This window comes from Mustela nivalis, assembly GCF_964662115.1.
Source record: "Mustela nivalis genome assembly, chromosome: 4".
Taxonomy (NCBI): domain Eukaryota; kingdom Metazoa; phylum Chordata; class Mammalia; order Carnivora; family Mustelidae; genus Mustela; species Mustela nivalis.
In genome coordinates, this window is record NC_139023.1 from 146,529,097 (window position 1) to 146,544,450 (window position 15,354).

At 40.2% G+C, this 15,354-nt stretch overlaps 1 protein-coding gene across 1 annotated transcript in view; it reads left to right on the forward strand.

Moving 5' to 3' along the window:
• FREM3 (FRAS1 related extracellular matrix 3) overlaps positions 1-11,578 on the forward strand; it is a gene marked incomplete at its 5' end in the record, with an annotated part of 97,627 nt that extends 86,049 nt beyond the window's left edge. Inside the window, 2 exons of the mRNA XM_082727611.1 lie at positions 7,370-7,519; positions 10,649-11,578. Of these exons, the coding sequence (XP_082583737.1) occupies positions 7,370-7,519; positions 10,649-10,854 (356 nt within the window). The 3' untranslated portion in view covers positions 10,855-11,578. The remainder of the gene's footprint in view (positions 1-7,369; positions 7,520-10,648) is intronic.
• Between the last annotated feature and the right edge of the window lie 3,776 nt (positions 11,579-15,354).

Sequence of the window (15,354 nt, forward strand, 5' to 3'; positions counted from 1 at the left end):
GTCACATCTGACTTGAACTGTAATTAGACTATTCTCAAACCCATGGAGGCTTTTGAATGGGGGGAAAAATCATGTGCAGAAATAATTGGAAGACTTTTAGTTCAGTATAATCAATCGTAATCACTACACATTTTTCTGAGCCAGTCACTGTTAATAAGTGTTGAATCCAGGAAACCTGCTTTCAGATACTAAAATATTTATTGAAGATTGAACACTTTGCTAAGCTTAAAAATACCCCAACACCCATTCGTTAACATATCTTTTTTCTTAAAAGAGACTCTACATGGGGAGCAACCTTATAAGCAGGAAATCATTTGAAAAGCATGGGATCTTAGCAACACCATCAAGCCACAAGAAACACCTCTATTCCTGGGAAAATACTGCTAGGAATCCTGGACCCTCAAGGTCCATGGTCAGAATACTCTTCCTTTCAACATGGCTGAAAGGGGGCAGCCCATTCCTTCTTCCTCCAGCTGCTTTCCCTTTTCTGGGTTCCACACAAAGTGAACTTCAGCCAAAAGAGTTTTGCTACAGATGTGACCATACTAATCTAGCCACACTCTTCCAAGGCAGCCTGGTGATGTTCCCTTAGCCCAAGACTGACTCTGCTGAGTCAGTGCCCTAGGATATCCTAATCTCCTTGGTCAGAATTAATGATATTTCTGAAAAGGCTTTCTGTAAAATTCTAAAGAGTGGCTTCCTCCCCCTTCGGGTCCCCAGCAGGCATTCATTTAGCAGCTGTCCTTGAATGACTACTGTGGGAACTATTTGCACTTTGGTCACTAGAGTAAAGACATTCAGAGGTTTTGCCATTCGTGACGCTAATGGTTCCTTTGAATATTACCACTTCATCTTCTCCTTGAGAAAACATCCGCGGTGTTATTAGCATACCTACCACATGATCATAATCTTTTGAAATATTGATGTGAAACAGTAATTCCCCTAATTCGGTTTTAAAGCATTAAACTTTTATCAAACTCTAATGTGCATTGTATCTCAGGTAGTAATAAGGTTGTCATTTCCACCAGGAATAAAAACAAGGGTCGTACCAAATTGACGATTTGGGGAAATACGGAGGAAAGCGTATGCTCGTTTTCCAGGGTCACGATTTTGTATGTAATTGGCCATAGTCTGGGCACTTATTAAATACCAATAGTGCTTTCTCTATTTAGATGTGTCACGTCCATCATCATGTATCAAAAGCATGTTTTCATTTAGGCCAACTGGTGACACAGTGTCCGGCGATCTAAAAAGGTGCTCAAGTAAGTCGAAGGAAAATGTTCTTTTTTTCTAGTTAGAATTGGGATGAAATGGGTGGGTTTTGGGGGGTTTTGTTGTTGTTGTTGTTTGGTTGATTTGGAGTTTAGATAATTTTTTTTTTAGAGTTTATTTATTTATTTGACAGAGAGTGATCCCAAGTAGGCAGAGGCAGGCAGAGAGAGAGGGGAAGCAGGCTCCCTGCTGAGCAAAGAGCCTGATGCAGCTGCTCGATCCCAGGACCCTGAGATCAGAACCTGAGCTGAAGGCAGAGGCTTAACCCACTGAGCCACCCAGGTGTCCCTGGATAATTTTTTTAATGGAAGAATAGGATGTACCATTAGTTTCACAACACAGTGATCTGACAGCTCTGCGTTGTTATGTTCATCGCCAGCATAGCAGCCATCAGTCACCATACACAGCTATTACAATACTAATGACTATATTCCCTGTGCTTTACCTTTTCAGGGATCCAATATTTTCATTCTGTTTAGCTAGATTCTGAGAAATGTTTTGCTTCCTTAAACAGAGAACAGATATCCCTTGTCAAATGCCAAATATCCCTTGTTAAAAAAGGAATATCTCTATAAGGGGAACTACTGTGGAGTAATGCTAAGAAAAGAAATCGTCCATGCGAACCTGGGTGGCTCAGTGGGTTAAGCCTCTGCCTTCGGCTCAGGTCACCATCTCAGGGTCCTGGGATTGAGCCCTGCATCTGTCTCTCTGCTTAGCAGGGAGCCTGCTTCCCCCTCTCTCTCTCTCTGCCTGCTGTTCTGCCTACTTGTGATCTCTCTCTCTCTCTCTGTCAAATAAATAAACAAATAAATCTTTAAAAAAATAAATAAATAAGGGAAAAGGAAAGAAACCGTACAAAAGAAGAAGCAACCTAACCACCCAAGATCTTGGCCTTACCTGCCACAGGAACCCTTATAAAAAACATCAGCTGCATGAGGCCCGACACCAGAGAACACAGCCAATTAAGTTAGCTGAATGCACAGCAGGCTTTATATGCATTCACTAGGCTTTAGACTTTAGCTTCCAGGGGCTATACCAGGGTCAGGAAGGAACTGAGGACACTTGTTAATTAGCAAATTATGTCTGTTTTATATATAAACACTTAAACAGGTTTCTGCTTTTCTACCAAGGATGGTTTTTTTTTTCCCATTTTTAGCATGTACTTTGAAAACTTACAATCTGCTACAAAAAGAATTGATGTCCAGTTTCATAGAAGGCTGTTAGTTTCATCCTGAGGCAATAAGATTTGCATAACATGCATAAAATTTTCTTATAAAGATTGCCAGCTAGATTATTATCTTCATCATTAAAAGGGTAGCTAACAGAATAAGGACAGATTTAAGAAAACATTGTAAAGAAAAGTGGTACATAATCCAAGTGTCACTTTGGTGAAATCAGCACATCCAACTTTTTTTTTAAATATGGTTAATACCGTTGCATGGACTAAGATCAACTTCAACACATAAATGTTTTTAAAACTTGAGAGACATATTGTGGTGCTGTAAAACCAGGAACCATTTGGAAGGAAGAGCATCGCTATTGGTAGGACAATTGCCATAGGCTTTACGAGTAGGAAAAATTTATTTCAGGTCTTATTCTTCAACTTGGGTGCCATAGTTCACCTTTTGAAGCTTGCACTTTCATAAGATGTATTTTGGTTATTTTTGCACTGATTGCCACTGTTGGCTTGCACGTGTCTTTCTGGATACGCTTGCTGCATTTGACATGGTGACCCCTTATTCTTCTCACTACTCTCTGCTCTTGATTTTCCTGGTTCTATTCCTCTTGTGCTATCAGTTTTGTCCTCCCCTTCCTCCCCCCACCCTCCTCCCTTCTTCCTTTCTTCCTTTCTTTTCATTTCTTTTTTTTTTTTTTTGTCTCTCTTTTGAGCCCTTTCCCATCTACCAGTTCCCTTAAAGTTTGATGCCCCCACTAAAATTCCCTTTATTCATCCATGTGGAGGATTATATCACCTATTACAGGATTGACTGCAACTTATGTGCTAAACCGCTCAAATCTTATCTCCAGCCCTGACCTGAATTGAACCCCGAATTCACACATTAAAGCCCTCGACCTATCTACTTGGATATCCCATCACATATCATCATCTGACCCTCCCTTACCCCCATTACAGACTCTTTCCCCTCCTATATTACCATCTAAGTTATTGACAGTCCCACTCCCACATCCACAGAGCATCCTAGAAGCCCCCTACATCTAACCACTGGGTGCTGCTCAGGGCACTTAACACATTCCTCTCCCACTTCAATCTTAATACTGGTGCATAGTTCAAACCATGCTCATGTCTTACCTGGATAATTGCAAAAGCTTCCTAATTGGTAACCTTAACTCTTCCTTAAATCTGTGGCTCACACTGAAGTTAGATATCCAGAAACAACAACAATAACAACAACAAACCCGACCATATTTCCACTGCTTAAAATTGGTCCCCACATGCTATAGAGTCTAAAACGTAAAGACCCACCCACTTCAAATGGTCCATGTCCCTGCCGTATCTGGCTTCTACCTTCCTCTCTCACCGATTCCCAACAACTCTTTACTCTCATCGCATACATCACTTAGAAACAAATGCTTGTTTTCCCCCCCAGACACTGGGCTTCTTCAGTCTTATATGACTTTTCCATATTAACCACTTTGGAACATTCCTCCCACCTTTCCCATTGGTCCATTCTCATCATCCTTCAGATCTAGCACAGCTTCGTTTCTCTCCGTACTCCTCTGAACCTTGAGGCTGGTTCCTTCTTTTGTCAAAGCACTCAGGAGCTAACTGACTGAAATGGATGTGGTCACCCTCTCATACCGAAAACACCTCAACAACACAAACTGCGTTTTTCTCTACACCCCTAGTAGCTACCACAGTGCTTAGAGCATAGAGAGGATGCTCAGGAGATGCTTCACCAAACAACAAAAAATTAAATTTGACTACATGAAGCCTGATATTAAAGAATTAATATTGACTCACAGGCATCACCTCTTTCTTTTCTAAGAATTCAGAAATCATTTAAACTATTCTAGCATTTTTCTAGAGAGTAAGCTTACCAGTTTGCTTCTAGATTTTATTGTGTTTTCTCTGCTGAGGTAACTGAAAAAATCATTTTCCTAGCTTCCATCTTTGGACATCTATCCAGTCCTGAGTGGTTTCTCAAAGTTTACCAATAATGTTCCTGTCACTTCATCTGCAAGTCCCTTTTGTATCTTGTCATGAAATTTCTCCGAATCTGGACATTGAGTTAATATTAAATGATGGTCATGTCTCTTTTGAGAGCTTCACTTGCCAACTTGTCATATTCTTTTTCCTTATTTCCACTAGAAGAGAATTCTCTTTGAAAGGAGATTAAAAACACATTTACGGCTGTGGAATCAATTTAATGTAAGGATGATGTGGTCAAAACATCATACACTCATAAGTGCCCACCCTTAGGGATTACTGCCCCTGTCTCAGTTCTTCAGACAGAGTGAGGCCAAAGAGAACTGGAGATACTGCTGGGCAACGCAGAGGAACTGTTTCCTCTATTTCAACAAATCCCCTGATGCTCAAGACACAGAGCATCTCAGAAGAGTTTCATGAACTTTTTCTCTAAGTGACACCATCCTCCTCTTACATCTGGTATCTGACCATATTCATAGAGACTTGATCCATTTTTTTCTCTGCACAGCAGCGTAAGTGACCCAGATGTGTTTTCCCTTTCTTACTTCTTGCCCTTCCCTGATACCATAGAGAATAAGTTCGGTGCTAAAAAACAGATCACTTTGTCCCAACTTTTTAGAAAAGAAAGCCTTTGTAATAAGTTCAAAATATGTCAGAAGTGAGTTAAAATTATCCATTTGACATTCTTGAGTACTTACGTACTAGCCTCTGTATCCCTAAGGGTATAATGACACTTGGACTATGGTCACTGACCTTGAGAAGCTTATATCGTTCTAAGAAAAATACATAACTATGTGTGAGCTTGTTAGCTTTAGCATTTTGACTTTTCCTGGAATTCGTAAATCAAGAGAAGGAGTTCTAAGGAGACCATTTGAGAAGTAACGTGCATCATGTGCAATATGGAGGACACAGTGAGTGGAGGTCTGGCTTTATCTGGAACATCACAACATAGGAAGCAAGCTGGTTGGCTGCTCTGATGGATAAACAAAAAAGAGGAGCCGCATCAGGATTAGGCAGTATTCCTAGAGTGATCAAGGTGGCAGGGGTGTTGCCATGGACCAAATGTGAGCCTTGCACACAGGAAAGAACCAGAATAAATTTGTCTTAGGCCTTGCCTAAAAGCGCCATCTAGAGGGGTGAACAGTCCTCAGCAGGAGCATTGCCCATGTTAATGGGTTGAGGGAGGATGAAGTGACCAGCAAGAATAGGGAGGCATCATCCTCATCAAAGAAGCAGCAGATGAGAACTATTCAACTGTGGGAGTGAGGGGTCTCCATAGAACACACAAAAGTGGCCATGAGAAACAGAATCCGTTTTCTCCATCATCTCAGACTAGAGAATGAGTTCACCATGAGAATACCCACAAGAAAATACTTCCCTGCTCCTCTTGCCTCTCCCCGCTCTTTCCTGTCCCAAGCTAGGAGATATCAGAAACATTCATCAGCAGCAATGGGGAGATGCTGTGAAAGGTCTTGGCAAGAAGAAAAGAGAGGATGCCGCTCCCCTTCTCTGAGTGCAGAGAAGGTGAGCCAGTAGCAAGTGTGGCCCATCATGCAAGTATAGAGCTATTCAAAATGTTAGGAAGCATGGGGTAAAGACGCCCTGATTCCTTGAGGGAGTTATATACAGCTTCCCAAAGCAGGTAACTCTTACTAACAGTCTTAAAGAATGAGTGGAAATGTGTGAAACTGGCACTTGGGAAGAGAGTTCCAGCTCAGAGAACATCACCAGCAACAGTGGAGACTTGTAAACACATGGTGTATTGGGTACATGGTGAGCTGTTTGATGCAACAGGGCACAGGGCCAGTTGTGGTGCCCAGTGATTCCAGAAAAAATGGACTCCAGTCGGATAAAGAGAGTTCTTGTCCATCATGATAACACTTCCAGTAAAACTTTCCTCATCATTAAGAGACCTACTAACATACATCCTGAGCAAATAATACTTATTACCTTGGTTTCTACCTTCCAAATTTTTTAATTTAACTCAGATGTTTTCTATTGCATTAGGCTTGCAAAGTTGTCATCTCTATGATGTCAACTTTCCATTTACCATCAAGGGTCATTCCTCTGTGGTGAAGCTGCTTCCTAGCTTTTTCATTTTTTTGCCTCCATATTTCACAGTCTAAACAAACATTTGTTTCAAATCTTTTCATGGCAGCACATCTAGTATTACAGCTAGATCTTGTGCAAGGTTTAAATAGTCATCTAGGTTCATAGGCTACTTTCTGAAACACAGAGAGCTGGATATAAACAGATATCCTTGTAAAAGTCCCAATTTTCTAATTGTCAAACTTCCCCCCCTTCAGGAAATATACACTACTCTTCCACCAGCACCACGCCCCCCCTGCCAAAGTCTGATGCCCACTCTGGCTTCCTTCAAACGTCTCTTTCTGGGGAGTCCCTTCTCTGCTTCCAGGGGAGCTTTCTGGCATCTCAACTGATGGAACCCTGCCTCCTCCCAGATTCCTGTCCATCCCCTGTGATTAACAAATATCATGAGAAAAGAAAATGGCAGCAGTCTCTGAATTCAGAACCCTGGTCAGACTGTCCCTCAACATAAAGAGCAATTTCTCCTGACAAAAATCCTTCTAAATTCCCCCACCATCTTTTCCCAAATAATAGCTGACTTGCCTGAGTTACAGCTAGCTGGCCAGTTTTCCCCAATAGGGAAGTTTCTTTATATGACAGAAATCTCTTGAAACAGAAAAATGAACAGAATTCTAACCAACGCTATCTCACTGCACCTCCTGGAGTCAGATTTGTGACACAGTTTGTGTGTATGTGTGTATGTTTTATTGTTTTTGCCTTGAGCCTGTAGAATCTGTCAAGTCTGATGATTGTGACAAATACCTAGGGTCACAGGAGCCAACAAGATAGTTGGCCTGGAGGGCTGAGGTATTCTTAGTTTGTCTTTTGATGCCTCCCCAGAGCCTACCCTGCGCTTTGGGAACGCTGAGTACCATGTGGAGGAAAGTGCTGGCTCCGTGGAGATCTGTGTCTGGAGGACAGGCCCGGACCTTTCCCAAGCGTCATCTGTCACTGTGCGCTCCAGGAAGACAGAGCCAGCAGCAGCAGAAGGTGAGAGGGCCATTTAAAAATTATATCATTATCAAATATCATTATAATTATATCATTATCAAATTATATCATTATCAAGATCTACGTATAGGATGGGGCATAGTCTGTCAACAAGTCTTTCAAGTGTAGTGTGCCTGGTCTGTGTTGATAGACTCTGGTTTTAAGTTTTTCTTATCTGAGCACATAAACAGTCCGCATAGGTAATGACTTCTGCTGTTTATAAAATAAATGGACTATTCAAAAAGCAACCTCTATGATTTATTCCGTGACTGGCTTGTCACGGACCCAAAATAACTTTCCAAAAAAGTTCAGAATATTTGTAGATACCGTAGATTGCTCATAAACAGGATTTCAGACCAGGATATCCCTTTAATGGCTGAGCAAGGCCCATCTCTGTGAACATCCAGGCCCCTGTTAGATGTTAGAAGGATCGAAGGTTTGCACTCCGGACTCAGGCGTTTTCCTTGGCTTCAAGCAGCATGTCCTCACTCACCTTAGCCTCTCTTGATACAGACAATCAAGGCCTAGCCATAAGAGGAGCTAGATAGTTCTAAATAAGACTTCCTCTGGGGAGCCAGTCAGCTGCTCTACCAAAAAATAAAAGAACCCCAAAGGTAGAAAAATGCAACAGGAAAAGAAGGGGAAATTTCCACCTGCATTGGTGTGGTGGAATTGGAAATTTCCACCCACATTTTCTCATTTACCACCTGCGACTTTTTAGTCTTCTGGGTTATGAGCAGTCAGTTAGTTCAGGACTAGCATCATCTATATCCAAGACAATGAGAATATTTTAAGAGAAAAGCACAAATCCTACAAATAAAACCCAGTAAAGTAAAAGCCTATATGAAGTAATGAGGCATAATGAGAATAAAGTAGGCATTTACCTCTGAAAATGTTTGCCGCATGTACCCAGAAAGTTAAGGACAATAAAGAGAGCCAGTTGGGTTTAGAGCACAACACTGTCTCTTAGATGAATTTGCAGGTTATAACCCTCCAGTGAATATATGATAGCATATGGTACATGAAACTAGTAATGATGCTTACAAGGGTGTTTTTTTTTTTTTTGCTTTTTTCCCTTTTTTTCTTTTCCTTAATTTTCAGAGAAGATCATTTTTTACTCTCTGTTTGTGGAAATGAGAATAAATAGATTAATTGGCTCATTGGACTATTTGGCTTGTGCTTGGGAAAATAAATTCGAACTCATTTAAACTCCCCTTGCACACAAGTCATGATCCTTCTGGGAGCTCTCAGGTAGGGACAGACTAATAGAAGTAACACAACTGCTCAGCTTGGTTAATTCACAATAATAATTATGCATACGTGGGTAACTATACCATTATAACTTCTTACATAAATAATAATGATAATTTCTTTGTACCGGATGCCTATTATTTGCCAGACTCCGTGCTAGAATTCTTGCTGTATTATCTCTAATCTTCTCAGCAACTCTATAAAGTAGAAGTAATTACCCCCATTTTGCAGTTAAAGAAACTGAGACTCAAGGAGGTTAAATAATTTGTGCAAATAAGCAATGGACTCAAGATCCAAACCATCGTGCAGAAGATCCCAAGGTCTCTCTCCCTTACTCTTTTGCCTTTACAATTTTCAGTGTAATCTTGTTTTATTTTTCTTAACATAATTATTTAATGACTTTTTTTTTAAGTATTTTCGTGGGTGCCTGGGTGGCTCAGTCGGTTAAGCATCTGACTTTGACTCTGGTCATGATCCCGCATCAGGCTTTGTGCTGGGCTTGGAGTCTGCTTGTCCCTCTGCTCCCCCTCACTACTCTCTCTCTCTCTCAAATGAATAAATAAAATCTTTAAAAAAAAAATCTTTGTAACAATCTCAAACTTACAGAAAAGAGATCAGTACAGTGAAAAAAAAAAAAAACACTTTTTTTTTCCTGAACCATTGAGAGCAAGTTGCCAATAAATTTGCAATCATCTCTGAAAACTTAGAATGCCGTTCCTGCAAAGACATTCTTCTCTGTGACCCCGATGCAAGCATGAAGTCAGGAAATTACCCTGATACATTACCACACTCCAATCCTCAGACCTCATTCGAGATCCGCCAGGTGTTGCCCATTCTCTACGGCAAAAGGGTCCAGTCAAGACTCCCATTCTGTTCAGTTGTCATGTCTGTTGAGTTTCCTTCAACCTGAAATAGTTCCTTGTCTTTCCTTGATTCTCATGACCTTGATATTTTTGAAGACTGTCAGGTTTGGTCTTGTAAAATGTCCCCCAGTCTGGGCTTGTCTCATGTTTCCTTGTAATTAGATTCAAGCTCTGCATCTTTGGCAGGAAAGTTTGCAGACATAACATTGCATTCTCCTTGGATTCTATCAGATGGCACACAGTCTCCATTTAGCCCATCAGTGGTGGCGTTAACTTGGATCACTTGGTTAAGGTGGTGTCTGTCAGATTTCTCCACTATGAAGTTGTTTTTCTTCCTTTGCAATTAATAAGTATTTTATGGAGAGATACCTTGAGACAATATATTCTGTTTCTTGATTGACACATTTATTTCTATCATTTAAAGCTTTCTATTTTATTCCACTGCTTATACTTTATTGCTATCATGACACTTGATGACTTTTTAAATAACTAGCAAAGAAGTTATAGGATCAGGTGACCCAACTTACAAAATAATTAATAATTTAGGAAGTCACAGAAACTCCATGTCTTAGTAAAACCAAGCAGAATGTGGTAAGACCAACCAAGTATCTGGCTAAGGTGAATGAGTGAAACCTAATGAAAATAAAGTTCATGAGAGTGACCTTAAAAATTAAAAATTAAAAAGTAAACTTCTTCATTAAAAATTGAAGTGGCCTTCAGAGAGCCTTCAGTCTCTCAGTGAGATTTTGGGGGAAGTGCTTGGAAGGTGATGTACCTGGTCTCAACATGGAGAGCCCCGAAGAGAACGGGCCATGGTCATGGATGAGTGACTATCATGGCATTTGGTTGAGTATGGAAACTCCCCCTTTCTGGGGATCGAGCCAACAAAATATGATTCTGAGGGTGCGGTGTACGTAGAAGTATGCTATCTTTCTCTGAAGGAAGTTTTCCTCTAAAGGAAAACTTATGACAATGAATCCTACAGTCTCACTATTGACTTTCCCTTTCCCACTAGCTGGAATAGATTATGTTGGCATCAGCCGAAATCTGGCCTTTGCTCCGGGAGCGCGTATGCAGATATTCCAAGTGAGGATCCTTGATGACCTGGGACAGCCCATCTTGGAAGGTCCAGAAAGGTTTGAATTAGTTCTCCAGATGCCAGAGGGTGCCACGCTTGGAGAACCACATAAAACCATCGTTTTCATCAATGACAGCATCTGACTGTAAGCAGAGTGCTTGTAGTTCCCTTGAATAAAAGACTTTAAGGACTTAAACACCCAAAAGCATCTCCTAACAACAGAATGAAACTGTACATATTTAGGTCTTAGCAACTCTGGGATAGCAATGATATTGTACTGCCGTTGGTGTTATATATATTCTGGTGGTATGTGAGAATGTAGTTTATGTGATTGTATGGATACATATAGAGAGAGAGACGTATACAGAGAAAGGATTGAGCCCAGAAAAGATGAGGCTGCTCTTGCTTTCCTTGTCCTATTTTCTTTTACTTTGTTTCTAAAGCTAGTGAAAGCCATTGTCACCAATAAAATCAAAAGTAAGAATAAAAGGGTCGACCTCTCTTTGCCAGTTGGTGCTGGACAGAAAGCACCTTTCAACGATATACATACTGTCCCATTCTTTTAGTGTTTCAGGCTATTGTGATAAGAGTTCCCTAACTGAAATTTGCAGAGAAGCCCAAAGCCCAATTACTCGATTGAATTACTACAATTCTTACTTAGAGCCACTTAGGTGGTAGGGAATCCTTTCATCAGCTGTCCCTTCCTTTGCAAATTCCTTTATAAAAGAGAATAAAAAGGGGCACCTGGGTGGCTCAGGCGGTTAAGCATCTGCATTTGGCTCAGGTCATGATCCCAGGATTGAGCCCCGTATTGGGCTCTCTGCTCAGCGGGGAGTTTATTTCTCCTTCTCCCACACCCACTGCTTGTGTTCCCTCTCTCGCTGTCTCTCTCTCTGTCAAATAAATAAATAAAATCTTTATAAATAAATAAAGAAGATAAAAATAAAATGATTTTTTTAATGTAAATATCATGAAGAAGAATGAAAAGTTGAAGATTTGTGTAAGCCCCAAACTGCCCAATTTGTTCTTAACCAAGTTTAAGTTGGCAGTATAAATACCATCAGCATGCCTCAGCTAATACCACTAAATCAGAGTGTCCAAATTATTTTGAAAACCATATCTTCAATCTAGTCACTATCATTATGCAAATCCTTTTTAAATTTGTGTTTCAGACATGACTAAACCTATTCACAAGCCAACAGGGCACATGATAAAAAACACTTAAAAAAAATTTTTTTTTAAGAAACCTTCCCCACGGATGCTGAAGAGAGGACAAGGAAGCCCTTAGCTTCCATGTGGTCTGCCTATATAGGTAAAGAAGTCCTTATCTATCATCAGGCTGGGTTTTGCTTCCTTGCTGGACAATATCGGCTTCCCCAACCAGAGAGATTTTTCCAAGCTACCTTGCAACTCTTGATCTCACTTGCTCTTCTATAAAATGAGAAATCTGGCCTCTATTTCCAGTTCTAATTCCTGTCTGAGTACTTATCTGCCAACAGGAAATCACCCTCCCTCATCTTGTAATTCGCCCAGCTATCAGGATCAAAATTCTTTTAAACTCGGGATGCCTGGCTGGCTCACAGTGGAGCATGTGACTCTGGATCCGAGGGGTTGTGAGTTCAAGCCCCATGTTGGTTACAGAGATTACTTAAAAATAAAATCTTAAAAAAGATCTTTAGACTCGATTCAATTCAACAGATATTTGTTGGGCTTCTCCAACATGTCAGAAAGATATGAAACCTTCACAAATGGTCAAAAAAAAAAAATAATGAAAAAACAACATACAGGCTGGGATAACTCTCAGACACATCCAACAGTCCCCAAGTAAAGCAACCATCCTGAATTTCCCACTGAGTACCTCTATGCCTAGGAAAAATCCATATTGTCAGCTCTGTAGAGAAAGCCACAGTGGATAAGTTTTGAAACTGAAATTAATCTCAGTCTTTCGGAGTTTTTCCAGACAACCCCTCTCTCTCACTCTCTTGTTCTGCCTTTTGTTAAGGAACTTCATTCAGAAGAATGCAGTATTTATGCATACATCTTTTTTCCTGGGTGACATTACCAATTGTGCTTTCTGTGCAGTCCGCTCCATTCCTAGTTTCCTCCCAGGAGAACATGCCAGGGAAGGAAAATTGTGTTTTTTAGGCTTCTAGGATAAAACCCAGTATATTCTAAATGTGACTTTAATTGTACTAAATGAATGTACATTCTGAGTGAAAGTGATCTAGTGGTCTAAAGGAGTGAAAAACACCCAATTTCCTACCAAGAATAGACATAAACACTATGGAAAATTGGGCTCGTATTCATTCCTCACATATTCTTCCCTGTGCTACATTTTTATGGAATAAAAAGTATATACATTGTTTTTCTCATTAATACTTCAGTTTTCAGGGACCCTGGGTCGCACAGTCACTTGAGCACTTGACCCGTTTCTATTCTGGTTGTGATCTCATTGTCATGGGATCAAACCCCACCTCAGACTCCATGCTCAGCTCAGAGTCTGCTTAAGAGTCCCTCTGCATCTGCCCCCCCCACCTCCATGCTTGCTCGCTCTCTCTCTCTCTCTCTCTCTCTCTCAAAAGAGTAAATAAATCTTAAAAAAAAAAAATACTTCCAGTTTCTTAGGGATTTAGAAAGCATCATGGAGCCATACCAGATGCCCCATGATGTCTCTACTACTGAATTAACTGTATGTGGAACTAACTGTATGTCTCTACTACTGAATTAACTGTATGTGTATATTTTATTCCAATATCCAGGGCCCAGTTTAAGAAGCCCATTCACAGGGTGAATGAAAAACACAGGCAGCCAAGGGCAGTCATTTACTGAAGTGAACAAGACACCAGGCATGAGTCCTCCATGCACTGCTGTACCCACCAGGGCTCAGCCCAGGTGACAATGGACCATGAAGGACAACCCCACACTGATAACTCCACAGTGTATTTTCTACCTGGCAAGCACTCTAAAATTTTTTGCCATAAGGCACCACAATGTTTTACTCCTAAACTTACTGTATTATAATAGTGAATAATTCTAAGCAACCTAAATGTCCCATACTAAAGGAAATTGTTAATTGAATTGTGGGATATCTACTTGATAGAATGGTATGAATTCTAGATTACCAATAATAACGTTGCTATTGCAATCTTTAAAAATATGGAAAAAAGTAAGAGGTCATGCCTAGGAAAGAGAATAAATTTGTGTTAAAGTCAGCATATTATCAGCCATTTTTTTCCCAAACTTACTCTATACTTACATTGGTAAATATATGCAAGTTTTTGCTATTTAGGAAATTAAGCAGGTTATAATGACCTCACTGCTTTTTTTTTAATTAATTTTTTATTTTTTATAAACATATATTTTTATGACCTCACTGCTTTTTATCATCACAGCTTATGACGGAGTCAAATGGGGTCCTCATTAGCCCTGAGTTTAGAAAAATGAGCCGGATACAAAGAGGTATCACCAAAACTATACACAATAGGAGTGAAAACAAAATGTAAGTGGGGTTGAGAAACGGGGTTTCACCATACGTGTCTCTAAATATGATGAAGTAGAGAGAAGGAAACAAAACAAACAGAACTTGATAGGTGTAGTCAGCTGAAAATGGCCTCCAAAGAATGCAGGTCTCCCTGGAACATATTTTGCCTTACCTGGAAAAAAGGATCTTGGCACATGAAATTAAATTAAGGATCTTGAGATGGGAAGTCTCTCCTGGGTGGGCCTAACTGTAATCACAAGTGTCCTTATAAGAGAGTTGAGGGAAATCAGACATAGAAAAGTTTGAGTGATGCGGCTACAAGCCAAGCGAGGCCAGCAGCCACCCGAGCTGGGAGAGGACAGAAGTGGATCTTCTTCTAGAGCCCCTGGGGGGAGTGAGCCCTGCCAACATCTAGACTTTGTCCCGGTGATACTGATTTCCAACTTCTACACCTGTATCCCTGTATAAGTTGAATTTATAATGCTCAGATGAAGGGCAAGTAGCAATGTGATCTTCGTACCCTTGAAAGACTTTTTTCAGAGTAAGGGGCATATATGCAGCTGTCTTCCGTTCTCTTTACCCATTCAGGAATTTCTCTTGACCTGAGGTTCATGTTGGCATTTGAAGGACCAGGGACTCAGAACCTTCCATTCTTAGTTTCTTGACATATCTTGACACTAAGATTTATCAACTGGATCCAGCTGAGAGTAAACACAAACATGCTGGACTTGGTGCAAAGCCTTGTTCTTTGACTCTACAATGGAATATCAATTTAAAAAAAACATAGACAGTCAGAAATCATCACAAAATCTTGCCTCTTCCACCCCACCCCCACATTTATAATGTTAAACTAGGAATTTGATTTCAAACTTACAACCCCCAAAAAGTCTACCATAATTTTGTGTTAAGAATATCTTATTGTAAAATATATATATATATATTTTTTTTTATTGTAAGTCCTTAAAAATGAGTGATTCATGCAGTGACTCTCTACTAACCGAAAAGCTTAATTAACCAGAATTACTCAACCATCTTTCTAGAAATTCAGCAATTTACCCACTATTCTTAATATGATATATTTGTTTGGTAAATGTTAGGAAGCATGAAAAAAAGACAGTTTGCTTCTATAAAAGATGATCAGTATGGATGTGATAGTGTTCTA